Source organism: Nipponia nippon, unplaced genomic scaffold (assembly GCF_047370975.1).
Source record: "Nipponia nippon isolate SJK-2023a ecotype South Korea unplaced genomic scaffold, ASM4737097v1 scaffold_2, whole genome shotgun sequence".
NCBI classification, from domain to species: domain Eukaryota; kingdom Metazoa; phylum Chordata; class Aves; order Pelecaniformes; family Threskiornithidae; genus Nipponia; species Nipponia nippon.
In genome coordinates, this window is record NW_028262336.1 from 104,559,533 (window position 1) to 104,572,332 (window position 12,800).

At 43.0% G+C, this 12,800-nt stretch overlaps 1 protein-coding gene across 4 annotated transcripts in view; it reads left to right on the forward strand.

Moving 5' to 3' along the window:
- SMAD9 (SMAD family member 9) overlaps positions 1-12,800 on the forward strand; it is a 43,814-nt gene that overhangs the window by 15,759 nt on the left and 15,255 nt on the right. For 3 of the 4 annotated variants that reach the window (XM_087756586.1, XM_087756590.1, XM_087756587.1), the window contains exons 3-5: positions 6,069-6,326; positions 9,141-9,278; positions 11,052-11,273. In XM_087756586.1, the coding sequence (XP_087612712.1) occupies positions 6,069-6,326; positions 9,141-9,278; positions 11,052-11,273 (618 nt within the window). The remainder of the gene's footprint in view (positions 1-6,068; positions 6,327-9,140; positions 9,279-11,051; positions 11,274-12,800) is intronic. The other variant, XM_087756589.1, reaches the window with a different exon arrangement.

Genomic DNA, 12,800 nt, shown 5'->3' on the forward strand with positions numbered 1-12,800 from the left:
ATTTACTTACCTGAATGGATAGTTTATGTAAAATAAATCCCCCAGGTTCCCATAAAACTTTGAGTCTTTCCACTGATGATCCTCTTTAGACTGGACTTGGTCAGCACTGAAAACTTATGACCTCACTGAAGGGTCATTTAATTGAGCTTTGTGTCAGTGAAACAGCTGTTAGAAAATTATAGTGTTCAGTGTTGACTTCTATAGGGATCTTAGAAAGCAGGGCTAGCAGAGATCTTGAGCAGTCATCCTGTTCTCCTCTGCCCCTACTCCTAAAACAAAACAAATTGCCAGGTACATTCCTGACAGATGTTTTTCTAATGAGCTCTAAAAATCCCATGTGATAGAGGCTCCACAACCTCCCCAGGCAAATTAATCTATTGCTTTGCTATCCTTACGGTTCAAAATGATTTCTAATGTCTAACCTAGCTCTCCCTTGCTGCCAAAAATCACAGTAATTTAATTTACTAATGGATACGGTTGGTAAGTGTATACTTATTATTCTGTGATTACTCTTTGTCTGACATGAACTTTACTCTCAGGTGACATTAGGATCAGATAAGTGAACTGTGGGATGTTTCTTTTCACACAGATAAAATAAAGGAAAGACATTTGTTAACATTTGTTAAACAACAGGGGCTGCTCCCTTTTCTGATAGTCCTTCCACCGCAGCAGAGCTGTCATTTTGAAGTTGTATCTGAACTGCTGTAAACATTGTCACAACTAAAATTTTACAGCTGCAGTGAGTGGTGCTTGTTGTCAACAGTTTTCAGTGGAAAGAGAAGATCTCCTGCCTTGCTAAAATAAACTCTTCAAGAATCTAAGAAAAGATGCTTATAAAATATCCCATTTTGTGTATCTTTGTCTTTGAAGGCTGCAGTCCTTAGTGTCTTCTCATTTATTCTGGTGTAACTCCAGTGTAGTTAATGGAGTCTCCTCAGCGCGGAAGCTGACAGCACTGCACAGTGCTGTTTCCAGCCCCAGTCTTCTGATCTGTTCAGTGTCAGCTAACAAACACTAGTACTGGGATAATTCAGCAGCTGCTAAATGGCTGCCAAAGCTTGCTGTTCTGACCCTGAAACTCAGAAGGTTTCAGTTGTGAACCTGTCTCTATCATTTGTTTGTGCAGCAGACTGGCTGCATCTCTACTAGTAAATGAAACAGGGCCAAGGTGCAGGTCTGAGTATTGCTGAATTGGTAGCGTGCTCCCAGGCACAGCTTTGACCCATACAGACTCGCATGGACTAACAGTTCTCAGGGTGCAGGGGATAGCCCACAGGAGGGACTTTGGGCACTTGGGACATGACAACCTTGTTTTGGAGGTGAAGGAGAGCGCAGCTGCAAGGACGCAAGCTGTGCTGTGCCAGCTCTCCACAGGACCCGGGAATTGTTCTTGGGCTGTTTTATTCACCCCTACTGCTCTTCTTACAGGGGCAGCTTAGAAGCTGAAGCTCACAAGTGAGTCACCCCCTGCTAAAGATGTGGTGCAGCAAGGAGTACAACCTACTCAGGTGTGCTGGGGCAGTGGCAGGAGAGGTAATTTACACCACTGCAAGTGGCAGTAATGCAGCTCCAGGCCAGAAGCAGTTAGAAAGCAGTGCTGCAAGGAGGTGGTGGCGAGGAAAGACAAGGAATGAGCTTGAGGAGAAAGCGATAGCAGTGAGATCACCACAGAAAAGGCTGGGAGCAATTGATCTAGGTGCCAGTCTGTTTAAACAACAGTCCTCTTTTAACTACAGGAGATCTGCTGCATCTTGGCTGTTGGTGATCTTAGGCTTATGTGAGATTCTCTGAATCTCATCCTCTGGAGCTAAAGAATCCACCCATGAAATTAGTCAGCAGTGCATTTCTTTAAAATCCACAAGCCAGTATTATTTTCATGCAAATGTCCATCCTTTTGGGGCTCACTTTCTATCACTGCAATCTGTCTTGCTGACTCAACCACCCTGTGACCAGATCCGTTCACTTTTTTTCAGAATGAATGAGTTGTGTCAAAGATGGGAGGGCCTCACCCTTTCTGTAATGTCCTGGCAGATCCCTAGACCTCTCACTAGAGATCAGCTTTAAGTTCTGGTCTGAGATGCAGGGGTTTCATTGCCTCTGCTGTGTCCTCAGGCTGCCCAGCCACATCCTAGTCTATGCTGACCAATACTGCACAGATTATACATAGCTTTTATTGCTGCTGCCAGCGTCCCCAGCAGATTTCTTGTCAGCTCTGCTGAGCAGCAGTTGCCATTTAGAAAAAAGCAGCGTATTTTTCCTCTATTTGTGCAACATCCCACTGCAGAGAGGGGTTAGGCCACATAGCCTAAAGGAGACAAGTATGGTGGTTCGGCTCTGCTTCCCCCTTCATTGTTTTGCCTCGAAGAGCTTGTCAGAAGTCTGAATGGTCTGTTGTCAGGAGAAGCTGCAGTTTCAGAAAAATATAAAAACTGCCTAAACATTTACCCTATTATTTTTATATGAGATCATTCATGTGTAGACAGTGCAAATTCTAGTGTGCACCATTGCTGTAGACAGCAGGAGCCTAAATGAACTTTTGACTTAGACTAACTGATTGCTTTCATCAAGCCCGAGTGGGACTAACATGTGGTAGCCTCCCAATTGGAAGATCGCCTGATGGTCTTGCTGTTGGCCATCTGTTCAGTGTTTGTTAATGGTCATGGGCATAGGGAACAGATGGATCTCACCGGAGAGTAAGTCTCCAAAGGTCGAAAACTGCAAAGATGGGCTGATGTGTGAGAAATCACAGGGTGGATGTTGTACCTGGAATTAAACAGTGAGGCAGATAGATAGTTTGCTTGTTAGCACCTGAAGTCGCAGGCTCTGGGCACAGCCAGGTTTCCAGCAAGAACTGTTGCAGCTAAAGGGAACAGGAGAAAGCCTAGTGCAGGAAAGGCAGTGGCAGGACTTCGGACATGACCGTATTTGTCTTCAGTTGAACAAAGATCATCAACACTTGGGCATGCATAGAAGGAAGGATCCACCCCTGGCTCTTGGTGGAGAATAGCAGGTAGAAGAAAAGGACTCCATTGAGCAGAGACAACGCAGGTAAATTATGAGGACAGACAGGTCCCAATGCACTCAGTCACTCAGTTTCGTGCCTCTGGTCACAGTTCCTTCAGAGCTGTTGAGCCCTGGAGAGTGACATCTGTTACCAGAAGAGCAAGGAGAACAAGGCCCTCTGGGGAATTTTTAGCCACAAACAAGAAAATCTCTGAATTCCTCACCACCACAGAGGCTTTAGCCCTCTAGGCAGCCACAGAGCAGTCAGCGGAAAGATTGAGTGAGGTAACAAAAACTGTACAGCAGAGCAGAAATTAAAAGTACCCTGGTCAGAGCTGGGAAGGAGTTCAAGGCTTGAAAATTCCTCTTGCTGACTCACTCAGGGCGAGTCAAAGGCTTTTCCTGGCAAGTGCTGTTCACACATCCAGATTCTCAGCTTTCATTTAGAGAAGGAGTTGCATTGAGTTCTCACAGGGCTGAAGAAAGCCGCTTCCTTAGTGGTGGTACCCGCAGCAAGGTGCCAACCTCCCAACGGTGCACGGCATTGCTGTAGCCCAGCTGTCCCTTGCTCAGCACCTCTGCTGGGTGCAAAGGGATCACTGGTTCCCCGTTTTCTAGGGCTGCTGGTCAGAGCTGGCTGAGCAGCAGCAGACTTGGCAAGCATCATACCAGTTTCATGGAGCAGCAGAGAAAAACTCCAGAAGCAGCAGCAGCAGCTGACAGCCTGGAGCTGCTCACAGGAGCATGGGAGGGGAGGGATCCAGCTCACCAAAACCACATCTGCAGTGGTGGTGCTGGCCTTGTCCCAATATAAAGCAGATGAACTGAGTACTAAAAGAGTCTGTTTCTCTCCACTGGCTATGAAGATATCCATGGGGAACTGGGCAGTGCATGTCAGATGTGAATACCTATATTGTCTGTATGAGTCCTACCTGGGGAGTCTAGGAAATCCATAAAGCTAAAGAAGCAGTAAAGAAGCAGAAATACCTTTCTCTACCAAAGGGCTTTAGAGGGTGGCAACAAAATCTTCATCCCACAGGTAAGGGCATATCAGAGGCAGAAGGAAAGAAAGTAGTCTCCAGAGCACCATCTTTGTGCTGGCCAGAAGCTAATTAGAAATGCGTTAGTCCAGGGAAGTGTCTACGTGTAGTCTGTTAACAGGTATCCCAGTGCCTGTGTTTCCAGTCAGGTAAGAAGATAACTTCTGCAGTGAACCCCCTGTCATCAGTGCAATATTTTGTGTGTTTTTGGGGCTCAGTTCTTCTGACAAATTCCCAAATGGTATATGCCAGTGGGCGGGCAGGAGCATGGTTTAACCCTGCCCTGGGTGCAACATAGTGCTACATGAAGCAAGAAGCTGTAAATCTGTCATTGGTACCAGATGCTGGTCCTCCTCCTCCTGCTTAAACTGCCTCAGCTCTCTGAGCAATCGATGTGCACTGAGGCTGCACTCCAAGGAGGGTGTTCCTACAGCCTCTTCTCATGCACATATTTTCCATTATCTATATATTATTTGCTCTATAGCAATTATTCCACTCTTTCATTATGCTGCATAAATGAGAGTTCACTGTAATTAAAAGGTGTTAGCTAACCTACCTAAAAAGAATTGACCTTACCTAGACAGAGCTTTTGGGCCCAAACAATATGTTAAAACACGTTCAAAACATATATTCCTGTCAGCATTTATAACCAAGAGCGCACACTGCTATTTGTTTCCATAAGCTAGTAAGGATAGACTGAAAGCTTACATGCTGCTGGGTTTTAGGCCAGAGGAACTCTGGACACTAGGTCAATCAATACAAGCCTGCTGAACTGTTCCTGATGTTGGGACAATTCATCCTTGTCACAATAACTCAAATTGCCTCCTTATCTTCTCTGGTGGCTTTTAGATCTGCACAATAGCAACTGGGGATTCATTCTCCCTACTTGTTTTTACAGTCTTAACTAAGACAATTAGGCACTATGTGAGCTAGTAACTAATAGAGATATCTTTGGGGACATGCATCTCCTGTTGTAGGTGCCGTTCTCCCCTCAAGGACTACGGGAGACCCAGTTAAAGCCTCAAGTTGAACTCCCATATGCAGAACTATTTAGCAAGCCTCTTTTTGTTCCAGCCTGGGGGCTGCATCTTCATAGGTAACTCACTAGTTGGGTTTTCTAAAGTGTTTTGACTCCAGTTCTGCTCTTGCCCCTGATTATGTCAAAAGCCAGAATAATCTGGGTCAACTTTAGGTTTCTCAATGCAGCAATGCTGTTAACAGCATGGACAGTATGAGATGTAAGTGAAGAGAGTTTGTGAAGAGAGGCAATATCTTCTATTAGACCAATTTTTACATAGATTAATTTGGATTTCAGTTTTCTGACCTGCGTTTTTCATGTCTTAACTACAAACCATTGACATTTGCCTCCTCATGCTAGATCTTTTCTAACTATATTGCAAGAGCTAAATTAATATTGCTGCAGTATTTGAATTGCCATTTCCATTTCCTTTTAAAGATCCCACTGTCTGGCTGGCAGCATTTTCAAGTACCTGAAAAGCTTTTAAATTTGGTGTCTAGCTTCTGGTCCATGCTTCCTTTTGCCCATCTGTAAAACACTGGTAGTAAAATATGCAGTATATTGCAGAGCACTATTAATAGTTATTAAACTTGGCTGTGGTTTTGGCAAATCCTGGTGATAATATTTAGCAAACTCCTGACATGTTCAGTCTTTCAGGAAGGAAGGAATAGGTAATTTTGAGAGGGAGAAATGTGCCACTTGCATTTCTGTAAGAGGGATGTGTGCGCATGCTGTACCTATGAATTTTATGGTACCTTGCTCAAGTCAGGAATGAGTCCATATTTTGCATATGGAATTGCTGCACCTGGCTGCAAATCTGGAAAAAAAAGGTCCAAGAATCAGCTTTTGATTCTTGTTTTTGGACAGGTTTGTTGCCCTTCAATGAATTGTATATAGACAGCAATATTTGGGCAGCATGGAATATGCCTCTTTTTAACTTACAAAGAGAGATATTTTCAAGAGTGCAGTTTTAACCAGACTTTTTCTGTTCCTGTTTTTATTTTCAGTCCTACCTCCTGTACTCGTTCCAAGACACAGCGAGTTTAACCCTCACCTCAGCCTTCTCGCCAAGTTTCGAAACACTTCTCTGCACAGCGAGCCACTGATGCCGCACAATGCCACCTATCCTGATTCTTTCCAGCATCCTCCATGCACCCCTTTTCCATCATCACCCAGCCACATGTTCTCCCAGTCACCTAACAGCATCAGCTACCCCAACTCACCAGGAAGCTCTTCTGGACCAGGAAGTCCCTATCAGCTCACGGGTAAGAATGAGCTTTCAGACATCCCAACTGAGGCGGTTGAGGTTCTTGCCAGGGCCTGGGGTCAGGTGCCAATTCTATGTGTTTCCCCCAGGCTGTAGCTACAGATTGAAATGTGATTTCTTGTGACTGTCTCTTAGTACTGTCTCCCAGTCCTTGTGACAGATGCTCAAGGGACTAAGAACTGTAGTCATCCCACTCCTAGAAGTGCCTAGATTCATGATTACTGTAAGGGGAAAGTTGAGGAGAGGAGCCAGGCCACCTTCTGCCTAAAGCTGCCCATCCAAGCTTCAGATACAATCCATGGAAAAGAGCACTTGCAACACCTAAGTTAGGCACCTCTAATAGAGATGGTCAGGGTAGGGACCTTTAGAAACTCCATCAAGAGAGACAGGATAAAATGGGGACATCGGTTCACAGAAATGTTTTTTAATGTATAGTGATTCCATTGACTGTATAAACTTCAGAAAATTAAGGTGTTAAACAATCTGGCCCAACACTTGGTGAAGCCACCAGGCAAATTCCTATGACTTTGGAACGTGTTTCATCAGCTCCACAGTTCTGAGGTCAGCAGGGTTATGTCACCCAGATTGTTTGCGTTGTGAACTCCTTACTTAGTACTGCTCTAATTACCTGAGAATTTAACTATGCTTTTGCTGTTAAATGTACCAAGAAGGTGTCATGCAACACAGCTGAGAGCTAGCTTTAATATCAAAACATGGCTCAGATTCACCTCTGTACTTTGTTGTAACTCTCAAGTAGTTTCAATGATCTCAACTTTTTCGCAAGGATGAATTCAGGTCAGAATCTTGTAGCTTAATGTTTTAATGTCTCAACTACAAAGCATTTAAATTCATGTCCTTAATGATATGCCTATTTTGATTTTAAGTGCAAGAAAGGTGTTTATTTTTACAAGGTATTTGTAGTATATGAACTTCTTTTTAAGCTGGACACTTTCAATACAGTGTGATGTTTTTCCTTCCCTCTCCATTCATTGAATGGACCTTCATTCATTTCTTCTCTAGATCTATACTTCAGATTAAATCATATTTAGCAACATCGAAACATTTCAGCAAGTAGTAGGACTTGTTTGTCTTCTCCCATCTTTTTCTTTCACCTCTGTGTAACCAAGCTGGATTCAGTGGAGCTGGTCCTGACAGGTAAATCAGGCCTATTCCAACGATGTAATGACTCTTGACTCGTGCATTTAACTGAACTTGGGACCTTGCAAAGCTACTTAAAAATGGAAGTGGCTCAACCTGAGCTTCAGTATATCACAGCATATGGCATGCTGATAAGCATAATTTGCCTGTGTAACAATCAGGGATGGAAGACTATCTAAAGCAAACTGGAGTCACATCAAGAACCTTGAGTGGGATTGGTGTGACCAAATATAGATGTCAACAATGCATATTTCTACATGTCATGTAATTGTCTATACCGTCTCTGTAATCAGTGGAGAAAAACAGGGACTCCTAGAAAAAGTTTCATTGCATCTTAAGGTATATGTCTAAAGTAGCTGAGATGCACTGTGTCTGCAGTGTCTGTTTTTCTTGAGTGGGTGTAAGGACAGTTTATGGTGAGTAGCTTAGGTGTAGACATCAAAAATACCTGTATAACCACACTGTATTCCTTTCTGTGACTTGTATTCTCTTCCACTCTTTCTTGACTTTGTTTTACTATTCTAGCTTGTTGCATTTTCTGTGGGAGGGTTATGTCATCTATATGTTAGAAACATCATATAGTGTATGAAATTCCTAAATCATGAACGATGCTTAAATAGAATAACATTCCTGTGCAGTATTTAATTGGAAGATTCAGTGATTGTCTTGTGAGACAGTCTGCATTTATCCACTCTGGGTGAAGTCGCTCTGTTCTGAGGGCCAGCCAACAGACCCCGAACACAAGAGGAAACTTCAACCTGAAACCAAGTTAAACCCTGATCTTCTTAAAGAGACCCTTAGTCCTGCAAGCTTGTATACGGCTATAATTTACACATAAGCCCACTGAGTTTCTGCTCAAATGAGTAAAACTGCATACTTTTAGTGCTTATGCAGTGAACATCAGCATTTTCTAATATGAAAATGAGGACCCTTTTTCTTTGGCTTTCTAAAGAACCCTGTCCTTCTTGAGAATCCCCACTATAGTCACCTTCTGTTTTCTAGCTTACTGTGCCATAAATGAAACAAATCAGGATCTGGGCAGGTTGTGAGTTGATACTTTTTCTCCATATTTTTTCATCACATCCATTGCTCTTTGATGAGAGACTGAACAAACCAGAAGAGGGCCAGCCTTCCCTTGCAGAACAAATCTGGAGGGAGTTCTGCAAAGTCTGGTTTTAGAGTATAAAGGCTTTGTGTAGGCTTTTTCTATAGCCTGTGAAGAAAGAGAGCTTTCTCCCAGAGGATCAATTAAAGGTAGCTTCTGCTCTTAAATCATCGTCTTCAAGTGTTACATTTGGGAGAGAAGTCCAGAACTGAAGGATCAAACTGCATTACTTTCTTAGGGTAACAACTCGTACTAACAGAGAGCTTGACTGTACACCGGTCTAGGCCTGAGGCACTGTTGTGACTGTCCCTCTCTCTTTCAAGTGCAGCATGTCCAACATGAGAGCCCTTCCTTCCTGTCCTCCCTGAACATGTAATGGTCTTGATCTGGAGACTGAAGGGAGGTCAGGTTCAGATTTGTGCTCTGTTTCCAGAGCTAAACAATGCTCAATAAGTGCTAAGTACTCACTAGGAAAAGCAGGAGAGAACTTACCAATGTATTGATTTAAGTGTCTTTTCTTTCTTTTCTTTCTTTCCTTCTTTCTAATAGTGGAAACTCCACCCCCGCCTTACCACGCAAGAGAACCTCCAGGAAACCACAATGGGCGGTCAATGGATGCAATAGTTGAAAGTCAGCTAGTGCTATCTTTGCCCAATGGAGGTAAATCTGCCGATGGAGAAGCTGAAAGTAAATAACCATTTGTACTATTCTTCAAAGAAAAACTGTTAAGTAAAAAAATTGTTATGTGAACAAGAAGGTTCAGTGATCTGTAATAATAGGTTTCAGACAGTTTTAGAGTAAGGCTGTGTACTAGACCCATCCATTAGCTAGCAGAATAGGTTGATTTAAGAATGTAGTGTATTATGTGTGAAGTTACAGAGTTTAGACCTTATTTGCATCCACGGACTATTACATTTAGAAAGCTGTTAATGAAAGCAAACATTGTTATCTACATTGTAAAGACAAAGATATCAAATCAATAATGGTGAGGCAATAGAACACAAAAGAGCACTATCAATATCAGAACTGATTTCTTTATCACCTTCAGTTCTGGGTTTCAAGTACTTTAAAGCCTTGTAGTTGGGATCTTTCTTACTGCCATCTTTGTATTAATGTTACATTACTGGCTGGCTAGAAAAGAAAAGGACATGTTCTAATGAAGTACAAAGAGATTTTTACAAAAGGCCAAACTCTTTGTCCTCATGTAAGAATGCTTTAGTGGGAAAGGGCATAGGTGGTCAGACTAGAAGGGACTGTGATCCTCCTCACTCCCCTTAAAGCAACTTCATGACCTCTCCAGCATGGTCTCCACTACCTCCAGACTAGTACTGGCAGGTTATACCTCCACCATTTGAAGCCCATTGCTGCAGAGCAGCAAGGGGAATTGGAGTTCTTCTTCTGGGTTTTCCTTTGGCTGCCTGCTACTGCAAAGGAAAAAACACCATTGTTCTTTTAGTCCAGCATATTGTCCTTTATGGCATGAGGACTGAACACTGTGCACACATGTGCACATTTAAAAAATAACGCCATCCTTCTGAAACAGTGAGGAGCATGTATGCATCACAGAACTGGAGCAGAAGGAAGATGAAGGTGATAGTGCTAATTACAGATGGGTACACAGAATGGCCAGATAATAACTAGTTATCAGACACCAATACTTTTAAATAAATTGTCAAGATACTTTAATCTCTTTACCATAGTTTACCATTCGTGATCACTTCCCTAGTGAATATTAGTTGGAAGTTTATTAGAAGTTATGCACAGAGGTGCTCTGGGGGCAGGGGGTCTCACATGCCTGTGGTGGGCAGGCAGGATAAGATTTCCCACTAATTCCTGTAGGATGAATGAGGCTCAGAGTTTCTGTTACATTTTTGAGTCTTTCTCTGATTCTGAGTTAGAAAACCTGGGCAAAGGTAGATCCAAAAGAAATGACCTTGCTGACGTTTCTGCTTATGGTCCCACATGGAAGCGGAAAGCCCTAAAGCATGCAAAAAATTGGGAGGAGTGATTGATTACTTCTGAACTTCAGAGTTTTGTATTAGGCTGAGGGCTTGGCTCAGTTTTGACTTGCTTTGAGCCCATCTGTCATCCCTAGCTCCTGCTGGTGTGCAGAGCAGATGTGTCCCTTACTATTTTCAGTGTAGAGATTGGGCCCCAGTTCAGCAAGGAATGTCAGCATGTGCTTAATTTAATGCAGTGGAGTTATCACTTTTAAGAACAAGTGGGACTCCTCAGTAGCTTAGAGTTAAGCTGGTGTACCAGCCCTTTGCATGTTTGGGACTTCAGTCATAAAATTAAGAAGAAACAGAAGCTGCTGTTGAGATAAAGCCCGACATAAGTGACTGTTTAGATGAAGAGATGGAGGGGGGGAGTGGGAGGGAGGGAGGACAGAAAACAGAGAATGATTGTTTTAAAAATATTACTGAGACCTAAGCAGCTGATTAATTTTATTTCCTACAGACTTTCGGCCTGTTTGCTATGAGGAACCTCAACACTGGTGCTCAGTTGCCTACTATGAACTCAATAACCGGGTAGGGGAGACTTTCCAGGCTTCCTCTCGAAGTATCCTTATAGATGGATTTACAGATCCCTCAAATAACAAAAACAGGTTCTGCCTAGGACTGCTCTCAAACGTAAACCGCAACTCTACTATAGAAAACACCAGGAGACACATAGGAAAAGGTAAGAGGAAATCCCTTCTCATTTGGAATATTCAGAGCTTGAAAGAACCGTGCATTGCATTAACAAACCTAGCTGATTTGTCAGATGTGCTTGTATTAAAACCAAAGCTCTGAGATTACTTCTGAAATAGAAGAAAAGCAGCTGATTCTTTTCTGACTGGATAACAATCAGCAGAGTAGCTCCTTACAAAAGCTATTTACTTGGCCAGTGAAGAGAAAAATGTTGTTTATAGTTGTGTGTTCTAATTTAGCAGTATGTATTTTCATTTTATTTATTAGAGCTTCTGGCAACTGGGAATATTGCCATTGAAATGCCACTAAAAGGATAATTGCTGGTGCCTCAGGGCTGGTTCTCCTACCACCAAATAACAAAGGGAGATGGATGAAACACTTAGTAGTTGAGTTATTTAGCTGAGGAACTCTACCAGAGTTGCCTTTGTAGCTTTTTCCCCCTACCAGTCTGATTCCTTGCCTTGTCAACTTCTCGCCAGTAAAACTAAGTCTTGGATTCTCCCTCCAGCAGTTCTCCTTGTATGCTCCACTTCTGGTGTACATATACCCTGTGCACACAGGAGCATATGCTGCTGGTGACAAGTATGAGGAGACCACACCTGGACATGCGTGGCTGCACACACTCCATCCCAGCTCATTAGGGCTGTGTAGGGCCCGATATTCTCCCAGAACTTACTGTTGTTTGTGGCAGTGAGTCAGAAGCCCTGTACTGGCCACTTCTCTGTGCAGATGAAGGTTTGCCTGTTCTGGTATATCCAGTCTAGACTCATTATCTTTCCAACTCAGCCTCTCACCAGTAGCTGCCTGGGAATGGATTTCCCACTGGGCTAATTAACTCTAATTGTTCCACTCCTATTATCTTGTCAACCTCACCTCATTTCCCAGGCCTAGAGCAGTATTTTAATTGGCTCTTGATAGTCTAGTGTTGAATGACTGAATACAAGGAAGCTCAGGGATAAATATGCCATAGTTTTTACAAACAACAGTGAACCTGAAGGCTAGCGCAGGAGATGTTGTACTTAGCTCTTGCACTTTTCTCTGGAAGGGAAAGCACTTGTGTTGCAGATGCACTGTGCGAAGCCAGTGTGATGCTACAAGCATCTGTCATAGTAGTTTGTTGTGAGGGCTGGAAATAAGTTGTACATCTAGTTCTAACTTACTCAGAAAATAAAGCAAAGCTTCTCTATCAGCATAAGCTGTCAGAGGGGTGTAGATCAAAGCTGAGCCTGGCCCTATAAGAAGAATGACAAAAGATCCCAGTCAAAGCTGTCATTTGAAGATGTTACATCCTGTGACTTTCTGCCCCAAAAAAGGAAGAGACAGAACAGGAAGAAAATGAGGTAAATGCTAATGGTCCTCATCCATTCAAATCTGAAGATCTGTCTTCATTGATTAAAAGTCCTTTAAAGTCTTACACTAGGAATCTGCCCAAGGGAAGGGAGCAGGTTGCCCAGAGAGGAGCTTAGTATATCAGAGACCCTTAATTTTACTGCTCTTCCTTGTTTATGCAAATCTG